The 25,983-nt window shown below is 43.4% G+C and overlaps 1 protein-coding gene across 1 annotated transcript in view; it reads left to right on the top strand.

Annotated features, from left to right (window-relative positions):
- Positions 1–25,751, top strand: part of hecw1a (HECT, C2 and WW domain containing E3 ubiquitin protein ligase 1a) — an 87,553-nt gene extending 61,802 nt beyond the window's left edge. The window contains exons 13-30 of the mRNA XM_029755722.1: positions 1,776–1,929; positions 3,258–3,367; positions 3,568–3,689; positions 5,834–6,019; positions 6,362–6,496; positions 6,650–6,764; positions 8,720–8,816; positions 9,270–9,353; positions 9,908–10,014; positions 14,518–14,632; positions 15,025–15,138; positions 15,288–15,440; positions 16,684–16,782; positions 17,133–17,262; positions 17,639–17,785; positions 18,089–18,203; positions 19,516–19,714; positions 22,219–25,751. Coding sequence (XP_029611582.1) covers positions 1,776–1,929; positions 3,258–3,367; positions 3,568–3,689; positions 5,834–6,019; positions 6,362–6,496; positions 6,650–6,764; positions 8,720–8,816; positions 9,270–9,353; positions 9,908–10,014; positions 14,518–14,632; positions 15,025–15,138; positions 15,288–15,440; positions 16,684–16,782; positions 17,133–17,262; positions 17,639–17,785; positions 18,089–18,203; positions 19,516–19,714; positions 22,219–22,330 — 2,294 coding nt within the window. The 3' untranslated portion in view covers positions 22,331–25,751. The remainder of the gene's footprint in view (positions 1–1,775; positions 1,930–3,257; positions 3,368–3,567; positions 3,690–5,833; positions 6,020–6,361; positions 6,497–6,649; positions 6,765–8,719; positions 8,817–9,269; positions 9,354–9,907; positions 10,015–14,517; positions 14,633–15,024; positions 15,139–15,287; positions 15,441–16,683; positions 16,783–17,132; positions 17,263–17,638; positions 17,786–18,088; positions 18,204–19,515; positions 19,715–22,218) is intronic.
- The last annotated feature ends 232 nt before the right edge of the window (positions 25,752–25,983 follow it).

Genomic DNA, 25,983 nt, shown 5'->3' with positions numbered 1-25,983 from the left:
AAAACAGTACCAAACTACAGACTATCTCCGACGGTAACTGCCTCTCAATCGTGCTTCTCCCAAAGCCCTCATATCTAATGTAAGCACCTTATAGCCTCAAGTAGACACATCCACATCCCCAAACAGGCTTGAATATTCAGCTCTACTCTGCAGTGCAGTGATAATACCCACATCTCTCCAAGCTGACTCAAAGTAACTCCCTCCACAGTAATAATATCCTGTATGCATGTGTCTCTGTTTCTCTCTCTGTCTGCTTGCCACAGCACTGACTACACTACCCACGATTCTGCCAGTCTGAATACAGTAGTATACAACTGATGCAACATAGTCTCATGAGCGATAAGTTCCATTTCAATGCCTTTGCCTTGATTTTGGGTTGAGGATATTTTCTGCTGCTTCTACTAGCAGGCTGTACTGCTGTGCGTTTAGTGGGTTATAATCCACTTCCTGGGTGGGTGGAAGGGTGGGAGGGTGTCAGATGAGATGATCTCTCTCTCTCTCCCTCACTCCGTTCCATGTGTTGTGAAAGCCAGCAGGTTTCTAATCCCAGAGTGAATCCCATCACCATGATTCCCCACCCACTGCGGTGCCCCGCCCACTGCGGTGCCCCGCCCACTGCGGTGCCCCGCCCACTGCTGTGCCCCGCCCACTGCTGTGCCCTGCTACAGAGAGACAGATGATGATTAAACAGAGGGAGGAGAAGGGAAAGAGATTTGGCCGGGGCCGAAGCCCAGCTTCTGAACACCCTGAGGGTTTCAAGAAGAGAGAGAGGAAAGACAAGTAATGGGAATGACAGAAAGGGGAAAGATGTACAGCAGGCTAAATGGATGTGTTGGGACGGAGGCTTAAGTGGTTTTGGGAGATTACTTTACATGCTGGTCCTTGGCTACAACTGTAGACCTCATTAATGGCATCATAGCTAGTCATCAGCCCTGTCTCACAAACAACAGATGCCATTTAGAAGCACTTCCAAGTTTTAAACACAGGATCTCAATCATATTTTTAAGAAGTTAGGAAGGGTCCCTTGTATTTTCACTTCATGGTTGCCAATATGTGTCATCAGGCACGCTGGTGAAGTGTCACTTTGGCTCTCGGTCACCTTCACTATTAATGTGTAAATCTGTGGGCAAGGGTCCTCTGTTGCTGTGGATGTACAGTATGTATGTGTAATTCCTATAGGGACCGCCAAAGCTGACAAGGTCTGCATTCCAAATGGAACCCTATTCCCTATATAGTGCACTACTTTTTACCTGGGCCCATAGGATTCTCGTTAAAAGTAGTGCACTATATAGGGAATAGGGTGCAATTTGGGACGTTGTCAATTACTTTAAAATCATGTGTTTGCCATTTACTGAGGGTCCATTCATGCAGGGATGTACTGTGCATGCACCTTTAGGCGTCCAACTCCTGTCTGATGTTAGCAACCTTTCTGAATGTTGTGGGATGTGAAGCATATAGCTAGTTGCTTAATACAATATCGACCTCCGTGAGATTACTTTGATCCCAAAGCCAGCTGACCACAGCAGACCATAACCCCTTGTCAGCTTCAATCATCTCCCAAAGCAAACCTCCCATTCCATCCTTACTCCTCTTTCCTGTCTCCAGCTTTCCCTTTTGCTACTACCAGATCTCTTAACCAAACCCCTTTCAACTTCCTTTCCCTTCAATTCCTCTCCTTTCTTTTCCTGTCATTCTTAATTGGGTGTCGTTTTACAATCACACCTCCCTCTCTGTGTCCCCCTCCCTCTCTCTGCACTTCCTGTGTGTGTGTGCAGACTGGGAGGCGCGCATCGACAGCCACGGACGTGTCTTCTACGTGGACCATGTGAACCGCACCACCACCTGGCGGAGGCCCACGCACGCCGCCTCCAAGTGTAACGGCATCCAGCGCTCCAGCTCCACCCAGCAGATGGAGCAGCTCAACAGGAGGTGAGGTTGGGAGGAAGAGGGGATGAGGCTAGAAGAGGAGGGAAGGGGGTTGACAGAGGGTGGTAGAGGAGGAGGGGAGAGGGGTATATTGTGATGCCTCACTTCCTGGGTTGTGTGGGGGGTTTGTGGTCTTGTTTGGGGTTGAGAGAATCGAATGGAATAGAACTTTATTGTCCTTCCCTTTGGCATCACCGTGCACATTCATCATCATGCACATTGAAAAGCATCAGTCCAGCACACACAAGCACATAGAGGACATCGATACATTCACTCACAACTGGCCGCTGCCCCAACTTCAATGTTAAAACAGGTAAATAAATAAGTGCCAGGACATTTGATGTTGTATTTAGTAGACCCACAGCACAGGGAACAGATTAGTGTTTGTACACGTTCTTCCTGGCCATGGGCATCCTGAAGCACCGGAGAAGGGGGGATGAGGGGATGGAGAGAGGAGACAGGGGAGGGTAATAAAGAAAGGGGGGATAGAAAAGGGGGGATGAGAGGACGAGAGCAGAGAGGGGGATCTACTTCAGTGCATAAGATGGTCAGAATGGATCATGATTGAATATCTCTTAGGCTACCTTGCCTTAGTCATACGATGTGATGACCAGTTGGATTCCCAGTGATGTCCTCAGTAACTACTTTTCATGCGCTATCCCCTCTGTGGTAAGCCGTCAGTTTACTCTTATGTTTGTGTAGTGCTGCCATCTAGTGGACATGTCTGGGCATGCATCCTAAATTCCCATCTAAATTCACATTTGACAATCGCTCTTTTTCATTCTCTGTTTTTCTATACCTCACACACACAATCACCCCCCCCCACACACACACACACACATTTAAATCTGTCAAGATGCAATGAAGCCATCGTTTGGCTCCCAGTCGCTGAGGGCCCCCTTGTCTTTAACGTTCCAGAGTGATTTGCCCACATTAGATTCAGAACACACCTTCAGAAATAAACTAATTTCTCCTTCCACACACTGACCTAATTTTATGCCACAAGGGACACCCATTGACCAATGAATGAAGAATAAGAGATGAGAAATGACCCAGTTATATCGCAAATGGACCTGGCAGTTCCACTGCTATGGATTCCAGCTTTAAGAATGGTGGATGCTGTCTTTGACGTGGGTTGCATCTTGAAAGTATAAAGTTTAGTTTCTCAATGACAAAAAGGTGCCAAGCTGCGGTACTGTATAGATTCATTTCTACTTTTACTGCTCGAGTGTGTACAGTAGCAGATCAAGTCAACAGAGTTGACCGTCAAAGCGCCTCGATGCAATAAGGTGCACTGACGTACAGTGATGTCACTCCCTGTTCCTTTCCAGGTACCAGAACATCCAGAGGACCATGGCGACGGAGGATGAGTGTGGTGGACGGAGGTTGGAGAGAAGTGTTAGCACGGATACGGAAACAGACTCTCCACCACAGGCCATTGGTGTGTATCTCACTCCTCTACCTAAACCATAATGGAATATGCATTTAGTTGACCCATGACCCATTGCAAGCTCCATGCTCTACCGACATGGCGTTAATATGGTATTAACATGATCAGTGTATGTGGTACTACAGTATTACATGCATATTGTACATATATTATTCAATATTTAGACACGCATTGCCTACCTTTGTGTGCAGAGCCAAGGAGAGAGGGCCCCTCGTCCCCTGTCAGCAACCAGAAGATCACCTTGCTCCTCCAGTGCCCTGCCGTTAAGTTCGTCACCCACCCCGAGTTCTTCACGGTCCTACACGCCAACTACGTAAGGGCTGTTCAAATAGGAATAGTCCTTTGATAGTTTAGGTCTTTGGATGTAATGTTTGACTGTCAATTGAACCTTTATTTACCGTCTTGTTTTGACTTTGATAACCTACCAGTGAGTCATTCCCTTCTGAATGAATCAAACTTTGCTACAGTGTGTAAACACTTGGTAAACTGGAGCTTGATTCCTACAGTATGTTGGTCTCTGTTGAAATACACAGTTCACCTCTGTCTCACCTCGACCCTACCACTGTACCTGATGACACAGCACATGTTAACACTGACCTTGTTGCCCTATCACAAGAACCTATTCTGAGTTACAGTTCGTATAAGTAAATCAGTCAATTTAAGTACATTCATTAGGCCCTAATCTATGGATTTTACTACTGGGAAAACAGATATGCATCTGTTGGTCACAGATACCCTTCAAAAAAGGGGAAGGGGCGTGGATTAGAAAACCAGTCAGTATCTGGTGTGACCACCATTTGCCAAATGCAGTGCGACACATCTCTTTTGCATTGAGTTGATGACTGTGGCTGTACGAAGTTTCTGGATATTGGCAGGAACTGGAACACACTGTCGTGCACGTTGATCCAGAGCATCCCAAACATGCTCAATGGTTGACATGTCTGGTGAGTATGGAAGCCATAGAAGAACTGGTACATTTTCAGCTTTTTGGAATTGTGTACAGATTCTTGCAACATGGGGCCGTGCATTATCATGCTAAAACATGAGGTGATGGCTGCAGGTGAATGGCACGATAATGGGCCTCAGTATCTCGTCACGGTATCTCTGTGCATTCAAATTGGCATTGATAAAATGCAATTGTGTTCATTGTCCGTAGCTTATGCCTAACCATACCATAACTCCACCATGGGGCACTCTGTTCACAAAGTTGACATCAGCAAACCACTCACCCACACGACGTCATACACGTGGTCGGTGGTTGTAAGGCCGGTTCGACGTACTGCCAAATTCTCTAAAACAATGTTAGAGGTGGCTTATGGTAGAGAAATGAACATTACATTCTCTGGCAATAGCTCTGGTGGACATTCCTGCAGTCAGCATGCCAATTGCACGCTCACTCAAAACTTGAGACATCTGTGGCATTGTGTTGTGTGACAAAACTGCACATTTTAGAGTGTCCTTTTGTTGTCCCCAGCACAAGGTGCAGCTGTGTAATGATCATGATGTTTAATCAGCATCTTGATATGCCACACCTGTCAGGTGGGTGGCTTATATTGGCTTAGGAGAAATGCTCACTAACAGGGTTGTAAACAAATTTGTGGCAAAATTTGAGACAAATAAGCTTCTCGTGCGTTTGGAAAATTTCTGGGATCTTTTATTTCAGCTCATGAAACATGGGACCAACACTTTACAGGTTGCGTTTATATTTTTGTTCAGTGGAGTTTCCCCCGTTCACCATCTTCCCTCAGAGCACAGCACAGGACAGGTCATATCCCTGAGCGCTTCAGCTCTATTTCCAAATCATATGACCCTGCTGTTGCCTTGGTAAACGGTGCTTATTACCACCAACAGTGACTTCACGGTCCTCTCACGGTCATGACCTCATCAAACTAAGCCCAGCGGTTGCGGTTGTGTCGACAGGGCGCTGTTCCATACCGATGGCCGATCTATTAATAGAGTCTGGTTATTGATCCATCGACCGTTGGGAGTCGGAGCTCGCTGCAACTTCCTGCCAAAGCAAGGGAAGCCGTTACAGAGGTGGGGACGTGACCTGTCAACTGATAGAGAGAAGCAGAGAGGGAGAAATTCTTCCCCTGGGTTGAAAGGAGTTTATAGATAGTTGATCTGAAGGAAAGGTCAAATAGTGTGTATTACTACTAAGTACACCCGATCGGATAACTTTGTTTGCAGATTCTGTGCCATTCTATTTCAGTTCAGGGTGGTGTCTAAAAGCATACTGTACAGTACTGTAAACATAAGCTTCACCGTGCTTTTAGTGTTTATGTAATGAAGCCTGGTATGTTTGTGTGGAGAGAGCGTTGGTTGCGCCTTTTGTGCACAATGACTCCAATAGCGTTCAGTAGCATTACAAGCCAGTGAATTGGGTCTTTTTCCACTGTCACAGTATAACCACACCACATCCTGTAATGTAATGTGTTCTCTGTGTCGCTATCCCAGGGTGCCTACCGGATATTCACCAACAGTACCTGTCTGAAGCACATGATCCTGAAGGTCCGGCGGGACGCGCGCAACTTTGAGCGCTACCAGCACAACAGAGACCTGGTGATTTTCCTCAACAAGTTTGCCGACACACAACTAGAGCTTCCCCGAGGCTGGGAGATCAAAACAGACCCACAGGGCAAGGTAAAGGTCTGCTCACTTATCCAAAATACGTCTATGCACTTATAGTTAGGTTGTAGTTAGTATTGAGAGATGGATCTTAGTCCTGAAATGATAAATGATGAAACTAAGAATTCTGAGAGATTCTGATTGTACCCTGATTCCATAATTGATGTCAATAAGAAGCTTGAGTGATCTGAAGTCAGGATTCCACCTAGAATGTCTAGCCACAGTGGAAAGATACTTGAGCCACGGTGATGTGTAATGAAACTTTAGGTACCATGGTTGTGGGCTTCCCCTGGATACTTCATCTTAAGTCCTGTTCATGTAAATCTCTGTTTGACATTGTTTTCCTCTTCTTTCCAGTCGTTTTTCGTGGACCACAACAGTCGGGCGACAACCTTCATTGACCCCAGGATCCCCTTACAGAACGGCCGTCTGCCCAACCATCTGACCCACAGGCAGCACTTGCAGAGACTACGCAGCTACAGTGCTGGCGAGGTGAGAGAATCCTCTTGGAATGGAATTGAATGGTCTATTTGTCATTACTAATGGAGTCAATAGTAGACTCATCTAACGTCTTCTATGAGCTGATGATTGAGACTGTGACGATGAGGATCACAGTGATGATGATCTTTGTGGTGTCTGTCCCAGGCGTCTGATGTGTCCCGGAGTCGAGTAGCTTCCCTGATTCACAGACCTGGGAACAGCCTGGTAGCCGCCATACGCAGCCAGTACCACCCCGACTCCACACCGTTAGGTGCACCATGTAAGTGCTGCAGCAGAGTAATTATTGTTCAGCTGTGGCGGTAACTTTTACAAAACATGGACCCTCGTGCTCGTCATAGTCACACATATTTTGTCTGTTTGTGTTTAGGCATTTAGCAGACTTTCATCCAAATGGTCTTGACGAAATGCGTACCGGTTTTCAGTGTAGGTGATCCATGCAAGAACCCAACCCTCCTACCAACTGATCCACCCCAAGTGTTTCTAGTGAGGGCCAAACCAGAAGCATACAGCTTGTCTCAATGGAGAGTCTCTCTGCTGAGGACAATGATTGCGTGACTCTATCTCGTCCCCTGAGAGACTCCTCCTTTTTTCTCTCTGTCCTAATTACCCTGAAAATTGTTCCTGAATCAGCCAGGCCACAGACACGGCCCTAGCCACCACGGCTGGCGTGGCACTCAAAGACACGCTGGCTTGCCATAGGAATTTACATTCCTCCTCATTCCCCTCATGTAAGTCTACGGTTCCCTCTCATCCTCCCACCTCTGTAACGTCTCGACTGGTGCGGTTGAGCTGCACAGCGCGCGCTGTAATTACAAAGCACCCGAGTGTCACAGAACGCCTCTCCTCTCCTCAGTCATGTCAGGACTGGGACAGAGTGATGGGCGGTTTCAACCGGACAGCCGTCTTCCATTGGAAATGGGCTCAATGGGATAGTTGTGTTCACTTAGACATACAGTAAGTTATCCAGATATGTGTTGAGTAACGACAGCGTGACATTTTCTCGGAACATTTTCTTGTATGGAGGACAAGATGTGCGACCAGTCACTTGCCTGCATTCTGTCATCTGTTGGTGGATTTTGAATAATTAGCCACACTATAAAGTTACTGTTATCTTTTGAAGCTATCCGGAACCACAGAGTACTAACACAACATCCATCCATTTCTTACATTCGTTTGTATCTAATAAATATTTTCTTCTTTATTTGAATATATATTATTCAACAAAATTATTAAAAAGGAATGTAAAGTATCATGGGATAATATTGAAGCAGGATGTAACACTTAATTTTAGTCTTATTTTAGTGATTTGTGTAATAGCAATTACCCAAAGGAAGTATCTCAGCACGATCCCTCATACTCTTGCTGTAGTGGTCTGGGCGTAGCTGGTGCAGAGGAGTCAGGCGCAGGACAGCAGAGATGAGTAACTCATGTAACTTTACTCAAATAGTCCAATAACATGTCGTAATACCGAGCCCTCAATAATGGACCGAACATACATAAAACAATCACGCACAAAAACCATGGGGAAAACAGAGGGTTAAATAATGAACATGTGATTGGGGAATTGAAACCAGTTGTGTAAAACAAAGACAAAACAAATGGAAAATGAACAGTGGATCGGCGATGGCTAGAAGGCCGGTGACGTCGACCGCTGAACGCCGCCCGAACAAGGAGAGGGACCGACTTCGGCGGAAGTCGTGACACTTGCTCTGGTCCAAGGACTTATATGCAGCTTGCTAATTCTGAACCTCAGCATCAGCAAGCTGCATATAACACCCTGGACCAGAGCTAACTTCATCATGTCTTCTGTCTCCCCAGTTTCTCTGTCTGATGAACGCCATTTGACAGAAAGGTCACTTTGTTTTAATCATCATTTTATTGACTGTATTATTTTACGGGAGATAGTGTTGCGCCTCACTTTCCCGCCCTCTGTCCAGGTTAACGTTTATTGTCATGAATCTTGCCCTGGAGGCAGAACTTAACGTGGGCCAACTGCAAAGTAAAAATGGTCTATATCGTAAAAATATTATCAGGGTTCCAGCATTTAAGTTTAGCAGTGTGGTTAAGGCTAGGGTTAAGGTCAGGGTTAAGTTTCAAATCAGATTTTCTGACTTTGTGACTTTACCAGCTAGTGACCAGTCTGCAGAGCTGCCTCCAATACATGAGTCATCTCAATAGATGACATCCTGCCCCTCTGTCTCCCCCTCACCACAGCTTACAATGACAAGATAGTGGCGTTCCTTCGACAGCCAAACATTTTTGAGATGCTTCAAGAGCGCCAGCCGAGCCTGGCCAGGAACCATGTACTAAGGTGATCCTCTATATATTAGATTTGTTGCAAGACTTATTATTGCTTTATGAATTGTTTTATGTGTTTGTATTTATACCTTTTTGTGTTTACGTTCTGAACAAATACGTTCGGTAGTAACCTTTTATATCACTTTTTATGTACTATGACTTGGTTTATAAATGATTTGTGAAGTATTTATTTCGGTTTTTTTTTTAAGACTATGAATGCCCTATAAAGCCTTTATGTTGTAGTTTGTAAGTGTGACTACAAGGGGTCCAGTTTCCTGTGTGAGGGTGAAGTTCTCAGTATTAACAGAGTCAGTGTGAACGGGCAGGCTCTCATAATTGGAGGGCAGTACAGTGAGTTTTTGTTTAAAGCCAATCTCAGAATTCTCTTTTTGCCGATAGAACCTTACAATTCTAAGGTCACAATTTGGCTGAATGTTTGACTGCTCTCACTCTGTCAACCAATCAGGGAGAAGATCCACTACATCAAGACGGAAGGTTCACAGGGGGTGGAGAAGCTGTCTTGTGATGCTGACCTGGTCATTCTACTGAGGTAGTGTTGTTTACCCTGTTGTTGTTGACACTAGATGGTTGTTTTGGCTGGTTCTGCGGGGCTCCGCTGGCCGGACGCTGGCTAGATTACAGTAAACCCAGAGCATCTAGTCCCACGGCTCATTCATTGTCTGTCTCACAGCCAATCCGATTACACCCTTTAACATGGGCACACTGTATTACTTTAGGCCTATATACCCATGCCCACAACTAGCAGCCAGCAGGCGTAATGTGATTGGTTTATAGTCCACAGACCAGCCAGCAGCCGTAATTTGATTGGTTTATAGTTCACAGACCCAGCCTGACAGAATTGGTATTTGTTACAGTCTGCCTACCATGTTTGTGAGGAGAGCAAACCTTGTAATCTACATGATCGACAGACAGTTTCTGTATAGAATGCAGGGATAATTTCCTTCACGAAATGGAATGGAATAAAGACTTGATACTTTGTACTTTCTAGGTGTCCATAACATTTGGACCATTTGGAATTTGAAAACAATGCCTTTAACACTCTCTCTCTCCCTCACTTTCCCTCCCTCCCTCCCTCCCTTGCAGCTTGTTTGAGGAGGAAATCATGTCCTATGTTCCACCCCACTCCTTTCACCCAGGGTACAGCTTCTCGCCCCGCTGCTCACCCGGATCCTCGCCACAAAACTCCCCAGGTGGGTCCTACCTCACTTTTAACTTCACTGACCAGCCAATCAGCTCTCATGCATGCTAACCAAGTACAGGGCTCTAGCCTCATGGGCCACCTCCAATCCCTCCTAACTTAATACCCCAAACCATGTCTGAATAGGCATAATTTATTTAAGTGAGGGTAACCACTCGGACTGCACTAAGGACCTAAGCCAATCAGGATCCTTAGAACCACATGAAATCAAGTCATAACAAGTGCCACTTATGAATTAGTCCCATTAAGAAAAACAACTAGTCACCTCTTGAACAGTTGCTATTGCGAAGCCCAAGCACCACTCAATGCAAACCACAATGAGTGATTTAAATGAGCAATTGGGTTGATGGTGTCAACATTCTATCCTCATCCTTTACAAAGATAGCATACCCATAATTACACTGGCTATGAAATATCAGTCAGACCATACTGTGGGCTCCTAGCACCAGTTATGAATTAATAATTACACTGTGAAATAGAATCCATTATAAACTGGGTGGTTCGAGCCATGAATGCTGATTGGCTGACTGCCGTAGTATATCAGACCGTATACCACGGGTATGACAAAACATGTATTTTTACTGCTCTAATTACCTTGGTAACCATTTTATAATAGCAATAAGGCACCTTGGGGGTTTATGGTATCCAGGCACTCCGGTTTGCATCATGCATAAGAACAGCCCTTAGCCATGGTATATTGACCACAACCCCTCGGGCCTTATTGCTTAAATATCACACCATAGAGCAATACCTCTGTGATGTAATATGGGGAGGAGAGGAAGCCCAGTGGCCGGCAGTGGGAGAATATGGAGCGAGATGGAACTGGGCCGACGTTCTGCTGATTTTCTCATCGAAGAAAAGACAGATCGCAATACAGTTCTCTGTTCCCAAAGCTGGAATCTGTTACGAACAGAGTTCACTAAGTTTTGTAGGCGTGGAGCTTTGCTAAAGTTAAACAAATATTACAGGTAGTGCAAGGGCGAATTGAATTATTGCACATACACGCTTCACAGAAAGTGTGTTCCTTATTTGAAATGTGCAGATACAGTGGCAAGAAAAAATATGTGAACCCTTTGGAAATACCTGGATTTCTGCATAAATTGGTCATCAAATTTGATCTGATCTTCATCTAGGTCACAGCAATAGACAAACACAGTCTGCTTAAACTAATAACACATAAACAATTATATGTTTTCATGTCTTTATTGAACACACCGTGTAAACATTCACAGTGCAGGATGGGAAAAGTATGTGAACCCTTGGATTTAGTAACTTGTTGACCCTCCTTTGGCAGCAATAACCTCAACCAAACGTTTTCTGTAGTCAGACCTGCACAACGGTCAGGAGGAATTTTGGACCATTCCATTTTACAAAACTGTTTTATTTCAGCTACATTTTTGGGATGTCTGGTGTGAACTGCTCTCTTGAGGTCATGCCACAGCATCTCAATCGGTTTGAGGTCAGGACTCTGACTGGGCCACTCCAGAAAGCGTATTTTCTTCTGTTGAAGCCATTCTGTTTTTGATTTACTTCTGTAATGATGTGCGCTGAAAGTCGGTAAGCAAGTTCAAGGAGTGGGTGATTTAATCAATAAACGAAACACGAACAACGAAACACATGAAACTGAAACAGAAACAATGATGCCTGAGGAAGAAACCAAAGGGTGTGACATATATAGGGAAGGTCATCTGGGAAGTGATGGAGTCCAGGTGAGTCTGACGACGCCAGGTGTGCGTAATGATGGTGACAGGTGTGCGCCATAACGAGCAGCCTGGTGACCTAGAGGCCGGAGAGGGAGCACACATGACAGCTTCTGTGTTTTGGGTCGTTGTGCTGTTGAATCACACAACTTCGTTTGAGCTTCAATTGGCGGACATATAGCCTAACATTCTCCTGCAAAATGTCTTAATAAACTTGGGAATTCATTTTTCCGTCGATGATAGCAGCAGCAAAACAGCCCCAAACCATGATGCTCCCTCCACCATACTTTACAGTTGGGATGAGGTTTTGATGTTGGTGTGCTGTGCCTTTTTTTCTCCACACATAGTGTTGTGTGTTTCTTCCAAATAACTCAACTGTAGTGTCATCTGTCCACAGAATATTTAGCATCCAGGTGCCCTTTTGCAAACTTCAGACGTGCAGCCATTTTTTTTTTGTACAGCAATTGCTTCTTCCTTGGTGTCCTCCCATGGACATCATTCTTGTTTAGTGTTTTACGTATCGTAGACTCGTCAACAGAGATGTTAGCATTTTCCAGAGATTTCAGTAAGTCTTTAGCTGACACTCTAGGATTATTCTTAACCTCATCAAGCATTCTGCGCTGTGCTCTTGCAGTCATCTTTGCAGGATGGCCAGGATGGCCATTTATAGACAATTTGTTTTACCGTGGACTGATGAACATCAAGGCTATTAGAGATACTTTTGTAACCCTTTCCAGCTTTATGCAAGTCAACAATTCCTAATCTTAGGTTTTCTCAGATCTCTTTAGTTCGAGGCATGGTTCACATCAGGCAATGCCTCTTGTGAATAGCAAACTCAAGTTTTGTGAGTGTTTTTTATAGGGCAAGGCAGCTCCAACCAATATCTCCAATCTCGTCTCATTGATTGGACTCCAGGTTAGCTGACTCCTGACTCCAATTAGCCAAGGGATTCACATAATTTTTCCAACCTTCCAACCTGTTTAAATGATGTATTCAATATAGACAAGAAAAATACAATAATTTGTGTGTTATTAGTTCAAGCAGACTATGTTTGTCTATTGTTGTGACCAATTAATGCAGAAATCCAGGTAATTCCAATGGGTTCACATACTTTTTCTTGCCACTGTACTGTACATGCTAAAACGCACCAATAGGATCTCGCTTACGTGTCCTTGGTTCTGCCCACGATCCTTAATTTGCTCCCACTGAAAACGACACAGATGAACTACAGTATACTAAACAAAAATATAATTGCAACATGTAAAGTGTTGGACAGCTGTTGAAACTGAGGAGTATTTCTCTCTGTAATAAAGCTCTTTTGTGGGTAAAAAAAAATCATTGTGATTGGCTGGTCCTGGCTCCCCAGTGGGTGGGCCTATGTCCTCCCAGGGGCACCCATGGCTGCACCCTTGCCCAGTCATGTGAAATCCATAGATTAAGGCCTAATGAATTCATTTCAATGGACTGATTTCCTTAGATGAACTGCAACGCAGTAAAATCGTTGAAATTGTTGCAGGTTGTGTTTCTATTTTTGTTCAGTATATCTTGGGTTAGTTATAAATATATTTGGTGCTAGGCTAGCAGCTAACAGCTAGCATCCTCACACTACGATCATCACTCCCCATGAAAGGCCCCGCTGTGCTACATTAGAGCATGGCCATGCAGCGTTAATGAGCTGATAGAGTCGTTAAGAGGCCATGAGGAGGTGTCAGGGGTTCTTATTATGTTTGATGAGAGCAGAGGAGCTATTAATGAATGAATATGAGCAGGGCCACAGCGGGAGGGAGGCAAACCTGGATTGGAATGATGCTGCATTTTCTCTCCCTTTGGTCTTTGTTGAGAGAGAAGTTTTTTTACTGCTTTTTCAACAGAACATTGTACAAATGTCAGCAACATGCCGAATTGTGAATACAACTTAAATTTGAATATTACAATTGGCAATACAAATTAAAATACTGTAAACTACAGAAAATTGTTTGAATCGTCAACTGTTCAGCAGGCGAGCCATGGCTGGGACGGCGCTGCAACAGAAACGCTCAGTCCTGCGGTGGATCAGTTCCATTTTAGTTGAGGAGCAGGTCTGGTGTAGGCTCACAGACGATCGTTGAAGTGGGAGGATACGGCGCTAAGGGTCAGATTTAAAATGTAATCTTGCAAAGGACCGAGACATTTTCCCTGCGAGTGCGTGTGAAGTGATGGTAGGCCCAGATTGGTGCATGCATCTGGGTAGTACTTTTCTCCTCCCTTGCTCTGTTGAACTGAGGCTGGCCTGACTTGGGCTAGCTTCATGTCAAGTCAAATAATTAGTTGACTGATGGATCACAAATGTGCCAATGATGATAAGAACTGCTCTTCTCTGGTATCGGATTGTCCCTTGGTTACCCCTGCGTGCCACACTGCGGCAGCATATTCCACCGCTGGTCGGATATACACTGTGCATTAGGTGGTGAATACGGTCACCAGGTCCTCCTTAGGGATGTGGAAGTGCTTCAGACATCAAAACGTGACCCCAAAATATACAACAACAAGGATGATCATTGGCTCAGCTACACTAGTGGGGAAGGTTTTGAACTCTTAACAACTGCCCATAAGTGCCTGTGTTGTTCACTAGGCTGTGAGGTCCATGAATTATGTATGTATAAGGTATTGATTGCAGTTGTATTAGCTTAGATGTAAATTATGGCTATCGCTCACTTTGTGTGTGTGTGTGTGTGTGTGTGTGTGTGTGTGTGTGTGTGTGTGTGTGTGTGTGTGTGTGTGTGTGTGTTTGTGTGTGTGTTTGTGTGTGTTCGCAGGCTTACAGAGGGCCCGAGCTCCGGCTCCATACCGCAGAGACTTTGAAGCCAAACTGCGCAACTTTTACAGGAAGCTGGAAGCTAAGGGCTATGGCCAGGGGCCAGGGAAGATCAAGTAAGTCTGTCTGTGTCTGTGTGTGTGTGTGTGTGTGTGTGTGTGTGTGTGTGTGTGTGTGTGTGTGTGTGTGTGTGTGTGTGTGTGTGTGTGTGTGTGTGTGTGTGTGTGTGTGTGTGTGTGTGACACACATGCTTGAGTGTATATGCTGATACCCACCCCCTGGTGGTAATTATATGTCAAGGATATTGCAAGTTGTTGCAAGCAGAAACTACAGATAGAGATAGATACAGTAGATGATTTTCTACCATGTAGCATTGTGGATTATGTCTGAATTTCTATCTTAAATGTTCTGAATAGCTCTATAAGACCCAGTAAGATGATGTGATGAGAGGAGATAAGCATGTCTGTACAGGAACTGTAGTTTGCTAACCATTTCATTATTGTCCCAGACTGATCATCAGAAGAGACCACCTGTTGGAGGGCACCTTCAACCAGGTGATGGCCTACTCCCGCAAGGAGCTGCAGAGGAACAAGCTCTACATCACCTTCTTGGGAGAGGAGGGGTAAGCGTGTGTGTGTTTGTGTGTGCATGTGTGTGAATGGAAGTGGATGTGTGCGTGGAAGCGGACATGTGCATGGAAGCATGTGCACGTGGGATTGATTCCATTGCCGTATTTTTGTAAACTACATCCCCCATGTCCCCCGTCTCTAGGCTGGACTACAGCGGCCCCTCCAGGGAGTTCTTCTTTTTGTTGTCCCAAGAGCTATTCAATCCTTACTACGGCCTGTTTGAGTACTCAGCCAATGACACTTACACCGTCCAGATCAGCCCCATGTCTGCCTTCGTTGAGAACCATCTGGAATGGTGAGGACTGATACCCTGGGAGAGCATATTATCATAAATATGACTTTTATCCAGATATTTAACCAGGTAATCTATTGTCTGTGTTTACACAGGCAGCCCAATTCTGATATTTTGCCACTAATTGGTTATTGACCAATCAGATTCATTTAACCTTTATTTAACTAGGCAAGTCAGTTAAGAACAAATTCTTATTTGGCCTACCAAAAGGCAAATGTCCTCCTGCGGGGACGGGGGATTAAAAATAAAAATACAGGACAAAACACACATCATGACAAGAGAGACACCACAACACTGCATAAAGAGAGACATATAATAATTGGGAAAAATATCAGAATTGGGCTGCCTGAGTAAATGCAGCCAATGAGATATGAATCTCTTCTTCAAGGGAGGCTTAGCCAAGAGACTATTAATGAATAAAAATACAAATAAAACCAGATGTTTTACAGTTGGTATCTGTGCATCTTTAACCAAGGAGGACCAAGGATTTTATGATCACCATGCAAGTGGTGTAGGTCATCAAATTGTCTAGGGTTATTATCGCGCATTAGCATTTGATTGGTGGGACTAGGGGAGTCATGTAAAACCAAGCATTGTTTAATCTTCCCCTTGACACAAACATAATGATGACACTCTAGTAAACATGGTATGATGTATTTACCAACTGTGTCAACCCTGAAGCAGTGGGGGATAGTACAAGGATTGTTGGTTTTCAACAGCGCAAATGACTTGTGTACTCAGGCAAATGACTAGTGTAATAGCATAGACTGAAAAACTAAACCTATAGAGGAGAAACTGATTTCAGCTATGAAATGTAGCCAACACCCTGTGATATTCCCTGTTTTACTCTTAGTGGAAATGCAGCCTTGTGAGCTCAGTTCATTGTCACCGGAAATTAAACTACTTCATGGACACAAAATGGTTGCCATAGCATGCCAATTAGCCTGTCATTGGAGCTGGACTTGAACCAATGCGGGTAAAGTTTATAGCTTGGCAGCTGGCACTCTGCCGAGTCATTAATTACCAGTCACAAGTTGAAAGTAAATTAGTGTCAATTATACCATTAACCAACAACATCCATCATTCCTTGAGAATAGACCCCTTCCTGAACAGATGATAGGGCTTTTCCACAGTTTTTACCTTTGGAAGACAAAGACAGGTTTATGCAGCTTGTCCTGTCCAAGACCATGGCCTGCCTCTCAATAGTCTAAAGTGGATTCCTCTCCTCGTCTCCTTTCCTTCCTAGGTTCCGCTTCAGTGGGCGTATTCTAGGCCTGGCCCTGATCCACCAGTATCTGCTGGATGCCTTCTTCACACGACCCTTCTACAAGGCCCTCCTCAGACTGTGAGTACATTGACCACCCTTTTACTTCCATATACCACACACACACACACACACACACACACACACACACACACACACACACACACACACACACACACACACACACACACACACACACACACACACACACACACACACACACACATTACCCCTCTTCACTCTACACACACACACGCCTTGTGCCACAATCTACCTGACTCACAACTCTCCCTGTACAATTACCCCACACACACCTCTCCCTGTACAATGTATCTGTACTAACATTGCATCATGCTACACGTCGACTAAAAGGAATCCTACTGTAACATCATATCGATCAGTCAACCAGTCAATGTGTGATGTTCCCACAGATCCACAGACCTGAGTGATCTGGAGTATCTGGATGAGGAGTTCCATCAGAGTCTCCAGTGGATGAAGGAAAATGACATCACTGACATCCTGGACCTCACCTTCACCGTCAATGAGGAGGTCTTTGGCCAGGTCAGTCTAAGTTAGGAGTCAGTCTGTTAGGGGTCAGTCTCAGGGATCAGTCTGAGGTAGGCCACGAGGCATTAGGGCTTTGACTGTCTCTGCTTAGCCTGACCTGGCACTTTGTAGTATGTTGTAACTTTGGGAAATTGAGTACTTTATCAATAAATTATTATATTTTTCTGCCCAGGACAGAATGAAATGGGTTGGAAGTTTCACTTTAAAGTTTAATTTCGAAGTTAACATCTGCCCACCACACCAGAGTACATATTTTGTTGGGAGGTCAAAGAAGCAAAAGTTATTTTAGCCCAAAATGGTCTCCACGCCACACACCCTTCATAAATACAGTTTTCTGACATAATTTCCTGTTTGTCATTTCCTGTATTAGGTGACGGAGCGGGAGCTAAAGTCGGGTGGCTCCAACCTTCAGGTGACGGAGAAGAACAAGAAGGAGTACATTGAGCGCATGGCCAAGTGGAGGGTAGAGCGCGGGGTAGTGCAGCAGACTGAGGCCCTGGTCCGAGGCTTCTATGAGGTACAGCACAAACTTAGAATACCCCCCATGGCCTTTGACCCCTACTAACCACTCAGTGTTTGCAGATCTGAAGGAATAGGATGGGTATAAGCAATATGGCGGATCCTCCCCATTATCATGATGCTTACACCTATCCAGTCCCTTTCAATCTGTAAATGCCAAAGGAAGGTATGGTCTCTAGAGGAAGTGTCAGAGACATTATTCCATCTCACCATTGCCAAGTGAATTCCATTCATTTGTGGAACAGCAGGCAATCATCTATTGACCTCCCTAATCCCCACTCCAACCCTCCTCTGGCCCCAGGTGGTAGACTCTCGTCTGGTGTCGGTGTTTGATGCCAGAGAGCTGGAGCTGGTCATTGCAGGGACGGCTGAGATCGACCTAAACGACTGGAGGACCAACACAGAGTACCGAGGAGGTGAGGAAGTAAAAATCAATGCAGACATCTGAATGCTTCTGTTTCTGTTCTGGGATTGTCATCTTGTGAAGTGTCCAAGGGAAATGTTCTTTTTCCTAAAGTAAAACATGTACTATTGACTCTGAGGAAAAAAAGCTGCTATAAAGAACATAAAAGTGTTCTCCGGCTGTCCCCATAGGAGAACCCTTTGAAGAACCCTTTTTGGTTGCAGGTAGAACCCTATTGGGTTCCATGTAGAACCCTTTTTCCGGGGGGTTCTACATGGAACCCAAAAAGGGTTCTCCTATGGGCACAGCCGAAGAACTCATTTGGAACCTTGATAGCACCTTTTTTCCTACGAGTTCAAACTGAAACTGACGGTGCTGCAGACCACACAGGGGAGGAAAGAAAGTAGCAATGTAAAAAGACTGGCAAAGATGGTCGAAAAGCTGTCAGTGACAGTCATGCTGTTTAATGCTGTTTTGGAAGCATAAATCAATGTGTCCCTTTCTGCATAACAAAGTACTAGAGTGTATATGTTCCAACTGACAGGCCTGGTACAGTACAGTAATGACACAGAGCGGTCAACGCCAAGTAAAACATGCCGGAACATCCGTCTCACGGCCTCATTAGCGCATACGCACCATGTCACCTGACATAAGAGAGTGTGCGTCTGTAACTTATTACGGCCACATCATGAGCGCTGTTGCAATTTCTCTCTGCCTCCTTTGAACAGACAGATGTGGCGGAGGGTCCGGCAAGCCCCGAAATGCCCATAAACGTCCATAACTCATTTATCACCCAGAAGGCCGTGCTCCAGCTGCCAGGCTGCTCATCTGGTTCTCATTATGGCTAAGCTCTTAATTGGCCAAACTCATCATCTGCACAATTGGAGCCGTTTGCCCTTTCGTTTGGCAAAGACGTCAGTTTGCTGTGGATGGATTGGACCACAAGCCGGACTGGAAAGCCTGCAGTCACCCTTCTCACCACAGCCTCCAAAGCAAACAGCGCCCTGTTTAGATTGCAGTTTGTCATTTAAAGTGAAAACTTTCAAAATGGAGAGAAAGTGGTGAACATTACATTTTCTCTCAGAATGGGAGCTAGCTTCTCTGTCCACAGTAGTAATAGTAATGACAATGACTTGCAGTTAATAAGCACATTTCTCAAACACTAAATAAGGGGTTAACTCAATCCCTTTCACCCTCCGTGTGTATCAACCACATGTGTGTACTGTTGATGCAGAATACAAAGCAGTGAGGATAACCAGGGTTGTGTACCAGTCAGTTACACCTACACTGACCTCACCAATGAACCCTAATGACTCCTTCCCCAGGTTACCATGATGGCCACATAGTGATGCGGTGGTTCTGGGGTGCGGTGGAACGCTTCAACAACGAGCAGAGACTGCGGCTGCTGCAGTTTGTGACAGGCACCTCCAGCGTTCCATACGAAGGCTTCGCTGCCCTACGGGGAAGCAACGGCCTACGACGCTTCTGCATCGAGAAGTGGGGCAAGGTCACCTCACTACCCAGGTACTGAATAGAAAATATACCAACATATTCATAAATATATAGTTTGGAATTGAATCCTCCTATAAGAATCATATCTCTCTTGGACAAGTTTTATTCTTATAATCAACTAGTATCAACTCTTAATAAAAAGCAAACTACATTGTAAGTATTTTTTGACCACTACGGCATAAGCAGACTCATGATTCTTAGAGGCAGAGTGCACTGTTTTGGGTGTTTTATTCTGGAATAAAAAGGTAATTTCATTGACTAATGTAATTATTCCACTACAAGGAGATGGAAATATCCAGAAAGACATTCCACTGGGCACACACTGGTTGAATCAACATTGTTTCCACATCATTTGAATGAAATTACATTGAATCAACGTGGAATAGATTTGAATTGACTTCTGTGCACACTGGGATATAGTACAGTAAACCTGGTTCTGGGGTCAAATGTACTGTAACTTGCCACACACTTATAAAGTCCATTGGAAACGCATGCTAAATGTGGCCATTTAGAATTATTAAAGCAGGTAGCCACACCCTATTTAGGCCTATTTAGGGACAGACATTTGAGCAAAATTGAGCAAAATAAATAGTCTTTCACCTCATATGAAAGGCTGTAGCGAGAATATTTTTTAAGGAAATTAAAAGAAAACTGTCTTCTTTTTAAAAACATATCATCAGCTTATCTGACTGGGCTATTATGAGAGTAAGGCTGTGTTTACACAGATCTGATCTGATTGGTCAAAAGACAAATTAGTAGAAAAAGATCGGAATTGGGCTGCCTGTGTAAATACAGCCAAATTGACCTCCGTTAGAACATAGAACAGACTGCAATCCCAACTTTGGGACAGTTCTTTCTTATTCCGTATTGTTAATGGCCTTGTCAAAAAAAAATCCTGGCTGAAAGGCAGCTTTTGTTTTTTTGTTAGCGTGTGCATGAGACCCCATACAGCAGCAATTGTTTTGTCCTGGACACAAAGAAAAGTCACAAAGAAACTGGCTTTTACCATTCCATCAATGAGATTTATCTATTTTGAAACTAGTACTATTTTATCTGCCAGTGACAATTCTCAAAGCGCAAAATCAACACCACAGTCAGCTGTCATTGGAAATTAGGTAGTCACTCAAACAAAAACATTAGCCCATTTCAGGCATAGTCCCTGTCTCCCGATTTGACTTCCCTTACCTGAGGCACTCTCATTCAGACCACATGATATTGTCATGTAATCCAACATTTTCACAGTGCAACCATTCTATTCTCACCCACATGACCGATGGAACCAGATCTCTATCTATCTCTCTCCCTCTCTTTTTTATACATATCCTCCATACGGACAGCTGGTTGACTGTGGTATCAAGGCTTATGTTCCCATGTGAGGAAGGAATGAAACGGCCACTGGTGTTTACTCAACCATTACATTTAGAGATCTACCTTGAAATCAGCTCTTAGTGCCAGCCAGCTTTACAGAGAGGTATAACCAGTTTTCTCAGGAGCGGAAAAAAAAAGACTTCTCACACCCCCACCTTGTTCTAAAACTTGGTGAAAATATTTGGTTTAGACAATCTTCTAGATTATGAAACAGTTGCGTTGGAAGCAGATAACGTTATTTGTCATTTCAACACGAATGAGTAAATTGTACGTGGTCTAGCAAAGGTTCATAATAGTCACTTCTATTAGTTTTATTTTCTACTAGCGTATATCCGCCACTAGCATGTGGTTTCTTGCTTGTGTGAAAAGAGTTGTTGATGGAGAAGTGGCTGGGTCATGTTCAGTAGGTACCAAACAGAGTGAAACAGGGACGTAGCCTACTATCTGATGACAAATCCTTGTGCATATTTTCCATTGCAAAATGTTTTGCTACGTGTGCCTTATAATGAACACCGCCCAGGTCACACAGTATACATTGCTTCTACAACACTATGTGTCGCTGATGTCTATCGCCAGGCGAGCTGCCAAGTTTGGAACACACACGTTATTATGGTCACTCACTAGTGCCAGACGTGATATGAAGTTCAATTTGCTGAAATGAGTACTGACTATAGTACTGAATCCTTACACACCCCCTGGGCCTACTTCTATTTTCATATTCCAATTTCCATGGATCCCTCTGAATTGGTTGCGTTACAAACAGTGCTATATTTGATGCCTGTACAGTATTTGCTATATACCTTTCACCTTGTTAGACCTGCATTGGACATTTATTTGGCAAACGGGAGAAGATCTCATTTAAAGCTAACTAAGTCAGCAGAAAGGAGAGGGCTCCCATTTCGCTGTGGAGGAGAGGAAGTGGTAGTGTTTATCATTGTGTAGGAAGCACAGTGTCAGCAGTAAGGAAGCTAAATAAGGCTGAGGTTGGAGAAGGGAATGCCATGGCTAGCGAATAACATTTCAACCTAGGGCTTTCTCATGATTGGTGGAAGAGATAAACAATGTCCATGAGTCAGATTTACAGTTAACCACCTATATAGTGTATGTGGCCCATGCAAGAATCAAACCGCTCCTCTCCTCTCTTTCAGGGCTCACACGTGCTTCAACCGCCTGGACCTTCCCCCGTACCCCTCCTACACCATGCTGTATGAGAAACTGCTGATTGCTGTGGAGGAGACCAGTACCTTTGGCCTGGAGTGAGACTAACCACTGGCACTGACCCCTGACTGACTTCCTCTGGCACCCTACTAACAAACTATTTTCTTTTTACGTACAAATATTAACTCTGGACAAATGGTATTCTCTGTTGTTGTTTTCTTACAATACGTACCTGAGGAGTAGGTTTGAAAAAGAGGGATCAAACGTATTAAAGCTTGCATGCACTCATCTGAGACATTGTACATAAACCAACATGTATGCAATCGTGAAGACCCTGGCTCCAGCCTGTTCTACGACCCCCCCACTTTGTTCACCTCATGGTCTCATCAGTTTAATCTTCCCCATAAGACTCTATTCCAGCTCCAAAGACTGAGGCTGACACTATGCAGGGGAGGGGCTTGCTCCACCGGCCGCCACCCACAGCCCGCCACCTCTGACATCAGAGGAAGTGACATCGGCGGTGAACCCCCTAAAGATCGTAAGTCTCTCCAGACCTTAATCTTGTCCTATCAATCATCGCAGAGCATTTTCTGAAATCACCTTGACTCCCGACGACCATTCAGTGACAAGACCAACCATTTGTTTTATTTCCATTGTTACATTTAATAAACATGTTTAATGCATGTTTCACCAATTGCTTTATCATCATAAGGGCATCACTGTATTCCTCAGAGTGGATGAACAGATGCTTTTTAGGAATTCATTCACTGTTCTGAGTCCATGCCCAGCCTGTGTGTACTTACAGCACACAGTTGTCTGAATCTCCCGCCCAAGAAAGATACTGTACCGTGCCTCCTTGAGTTATTGCCTCAGTGACACCAGCTATGTGTTAATGAATCACACATCCTATTGGAGACGCCAATGGAGTGGTGCAATGGTTTTTGCTGCATCATGGCAGTAGGAGGCTTATTAGAGTCAAGTCACAGTTCCTGTACAGTACAGTGAGAGGAACTGTAGGGACCCAGGTGATGATGATGTAACTAGTACAAGGCTAAGATTAGAATGTGAAAGGCTAAGCTCTGAGAGCTCTCTTGTCAGCCTTGCAGAGTCATTGAGCTCACACCATAAATAATACCCTTGTCATTCGGACCATGGGCTTTGCAATCTAAGCCCAAACGCTGACTGAGAGATCTCAACCATAGAGGTAAATTCTGTACTCAGTGATGCACTGTGCAACTTTGATAGAGTGTAACATCATGTTGAACATCCCTTTCTGTCCTGGTCTAGTGTTGACAATTATTCTTGGGGTCTCGTCCTTTGTTTTTTTACATTTTCATTGAAAGGATGTACACTAAATGGCAGTTTCCGGAACACAGATTAGGCATAGTCCTATACCAGTGGTATTCAAAGTCGGAGGGAATTGCAGTCGTGTTTATTTTGGGAGGGTGGCCAGAAAATTAGGATTGTATATTGTCCCATACAATAATATGTAAACGTTTTTTGAGAAACATAATTAGAAAAATCAAATTTTAGTAAGTAAATGTATTTATTGGATTATTTTAATTACATTTTGATAAATGATGAAAATGTTATCAATTTAAGGTTATTTGTTTGTGTAAAAATCGAAATTGACTGATTTTCAGGTTTCGCCAGAAATTCTGACAAATGAAAAGGGGTCCCCGCTGAAAAAGTTTGAATACCACTGTCTAGACTAAAAAGCTATTTCAATGAAGATTCTCCATTGACCGTGCTTTTTAGTCCTGAACTAGTATTAATCTGTTTCAGGAAAACCAGCCCTAAATGGCCCCTAGTTATACTGTAAAATACTGTAGATTGTCCATGATTGAAGCTACAGCTGTTGTACTATGATTATAGTATAATATTTGTATGGAAAGAACCAGGGCTACTACAAAAAAAGAGAAATGTTCAGGGAGCAAAGAAGATTCTTGTTAGTTTTGTTTCATAAGTACTGTCGTTTTTTTCTATAATGTTTTTGGATTTCTTTTGTCAAAGCCGGTGATGTAATATTATGGTTTCTCTTTAGGACCATAAGGTGGAAAACTAATTTGAATGTTTTGTTTGGTAAACATTGTCCAGTATTGTTTAGGTGTTTTTATAATGACGGCATAGGAATTGAAATGCTTTCAAAAACAGGACTTTTACGTGTTTTTTCCCCCTTGTGTACATACAGTTTTTTGTTACTTATGCCTTCATTTAGTATCTTTTATATTTTTCATGATTTTGAATTGTATTTCAAAACGGCTTTGTTCATTTAGAATTTGTGGGGAAATGTTGGTGTTGTCTTCCTTCTCTTTGCACTGTAAATGTAACCTTGACCACTTCTTTCTCTTCCTCATTCTATTTCGTCACTATCTGGCCAAGTTGCAAAGTCAGAAGCCCTGTCTAGTTCTACTAGTTCTATTCTTAAAATCTGATTTTAAACCTAACCGTGACTCTAAACTTATCCACACTGCTAACCTTATGCCTAACCCTAACCTTAAAAATGTATTGTTTCATACATTTTTATGATATAGACAATTTTGCAGTTTGGCCATCTAGTGGGAACCCAATCTATCCATATTCTATGTTGGTATTGACTGGTGAAAATTGTTGTTTATTCAAGTTGTTGATGTAGGAATTGCATCCTTAATGGTCGAAGACACAGACAATGTCTGCATACGAAATGGTACCCTATTCCCTATGTAGTGCACTACTTTTGACCAGGCCCTCTCAAAAGTAGTGCACTATATAGGGGTTGGGTAGCCATTTGGGACATACAAATGTGTCATGTAGAGAATAAGTCATTTTGTTTGAATTGTCTAGCATTGTATTTTTTAAAAAATATGTAATTCAGTAGTCTATTTTTACTGGCTTTATGAAGAATTTTATCCATAGAATATCCTGGGCATCCCTTGGTATGATCGATCCTATAATATGAGGATATTTATTAAATTAATATTGCTCTTAAATTATTCAATATTACCCTTAAATTATTCTAAATGATCTATGTACGTTGTTTAAGTGCATTAACTATTCAAATATTTAAGATCAGAGCTTGATCAGAGCTTTCAAATAAATAATGCACTGATAATTCAATATCGATAATTCAATCTAACTGTACTACAGTTTGTTTATGAGTACCTTATTTTTGTGATTTTTTTAAATCAATCTTTTTATTTTTCATGTTATATCCCCTTGGGAACAGCAAGGTAAAACAGTAGATCTTCCAATCGTCAGTCAAAAACTGGCAGAAAGATTGTGATATAGATTAGCACTAGCATCTATACCTTGTAGATATGACTTGATAAAAGGCTCCCTCTTATGGAAATTGGTCCTTTGTCCTCTCCTTTTTAACTTTCCGTGTCCTGTAGGGCTTTGTCTTTCAGAATTGTGACATTTTGAAAGACATGTTTATGATCAAATCTGGTTTGATGACAGGTCACTAAATTCTCAGGCTGTGCTTTCGCTCCATGTACTCATATCACTGTACACGAATGTCAATAAACAATCACTTTGTAATTAATCTTTTGTCTCTAGTCCCTTTGAATATGTTTCACCCCAATGTAGTGAAATAGATGGATATTGGCAGAGCCACTAAAACCAAAATGCCAGTGGTACAAATGTTACCATAGTAGCTTCAGGATTAAAGAGCCTGGTAAGGTAGAGGAATGTTTGAGACCTTGATAACTAGGCCCCTAATCTATAGAGCCCCACAGTGGATGCGTCATAATAGCCATAAAACCTAGCGGTCAAAC

This window comes from Salmo trutta, chromosome 6, assembly GCF_901001165.1.
Source record: "Salmo trutta chromosome 6, fSalTru1.1, whole genome shotgun sequence".
In the NCBI taxonomy this organism is placed as follows: Eukaryota; Metazoa; Chordata; class Actinopteri; order Salmoniformes; family Salmonidae; genus Salmo; species Salmo trutta.
The sequence above is the reverse complement of the archived record's forward strand: the minus strand, read 5'-3'. Positions and strand labels throughout refer to the sequence as shown.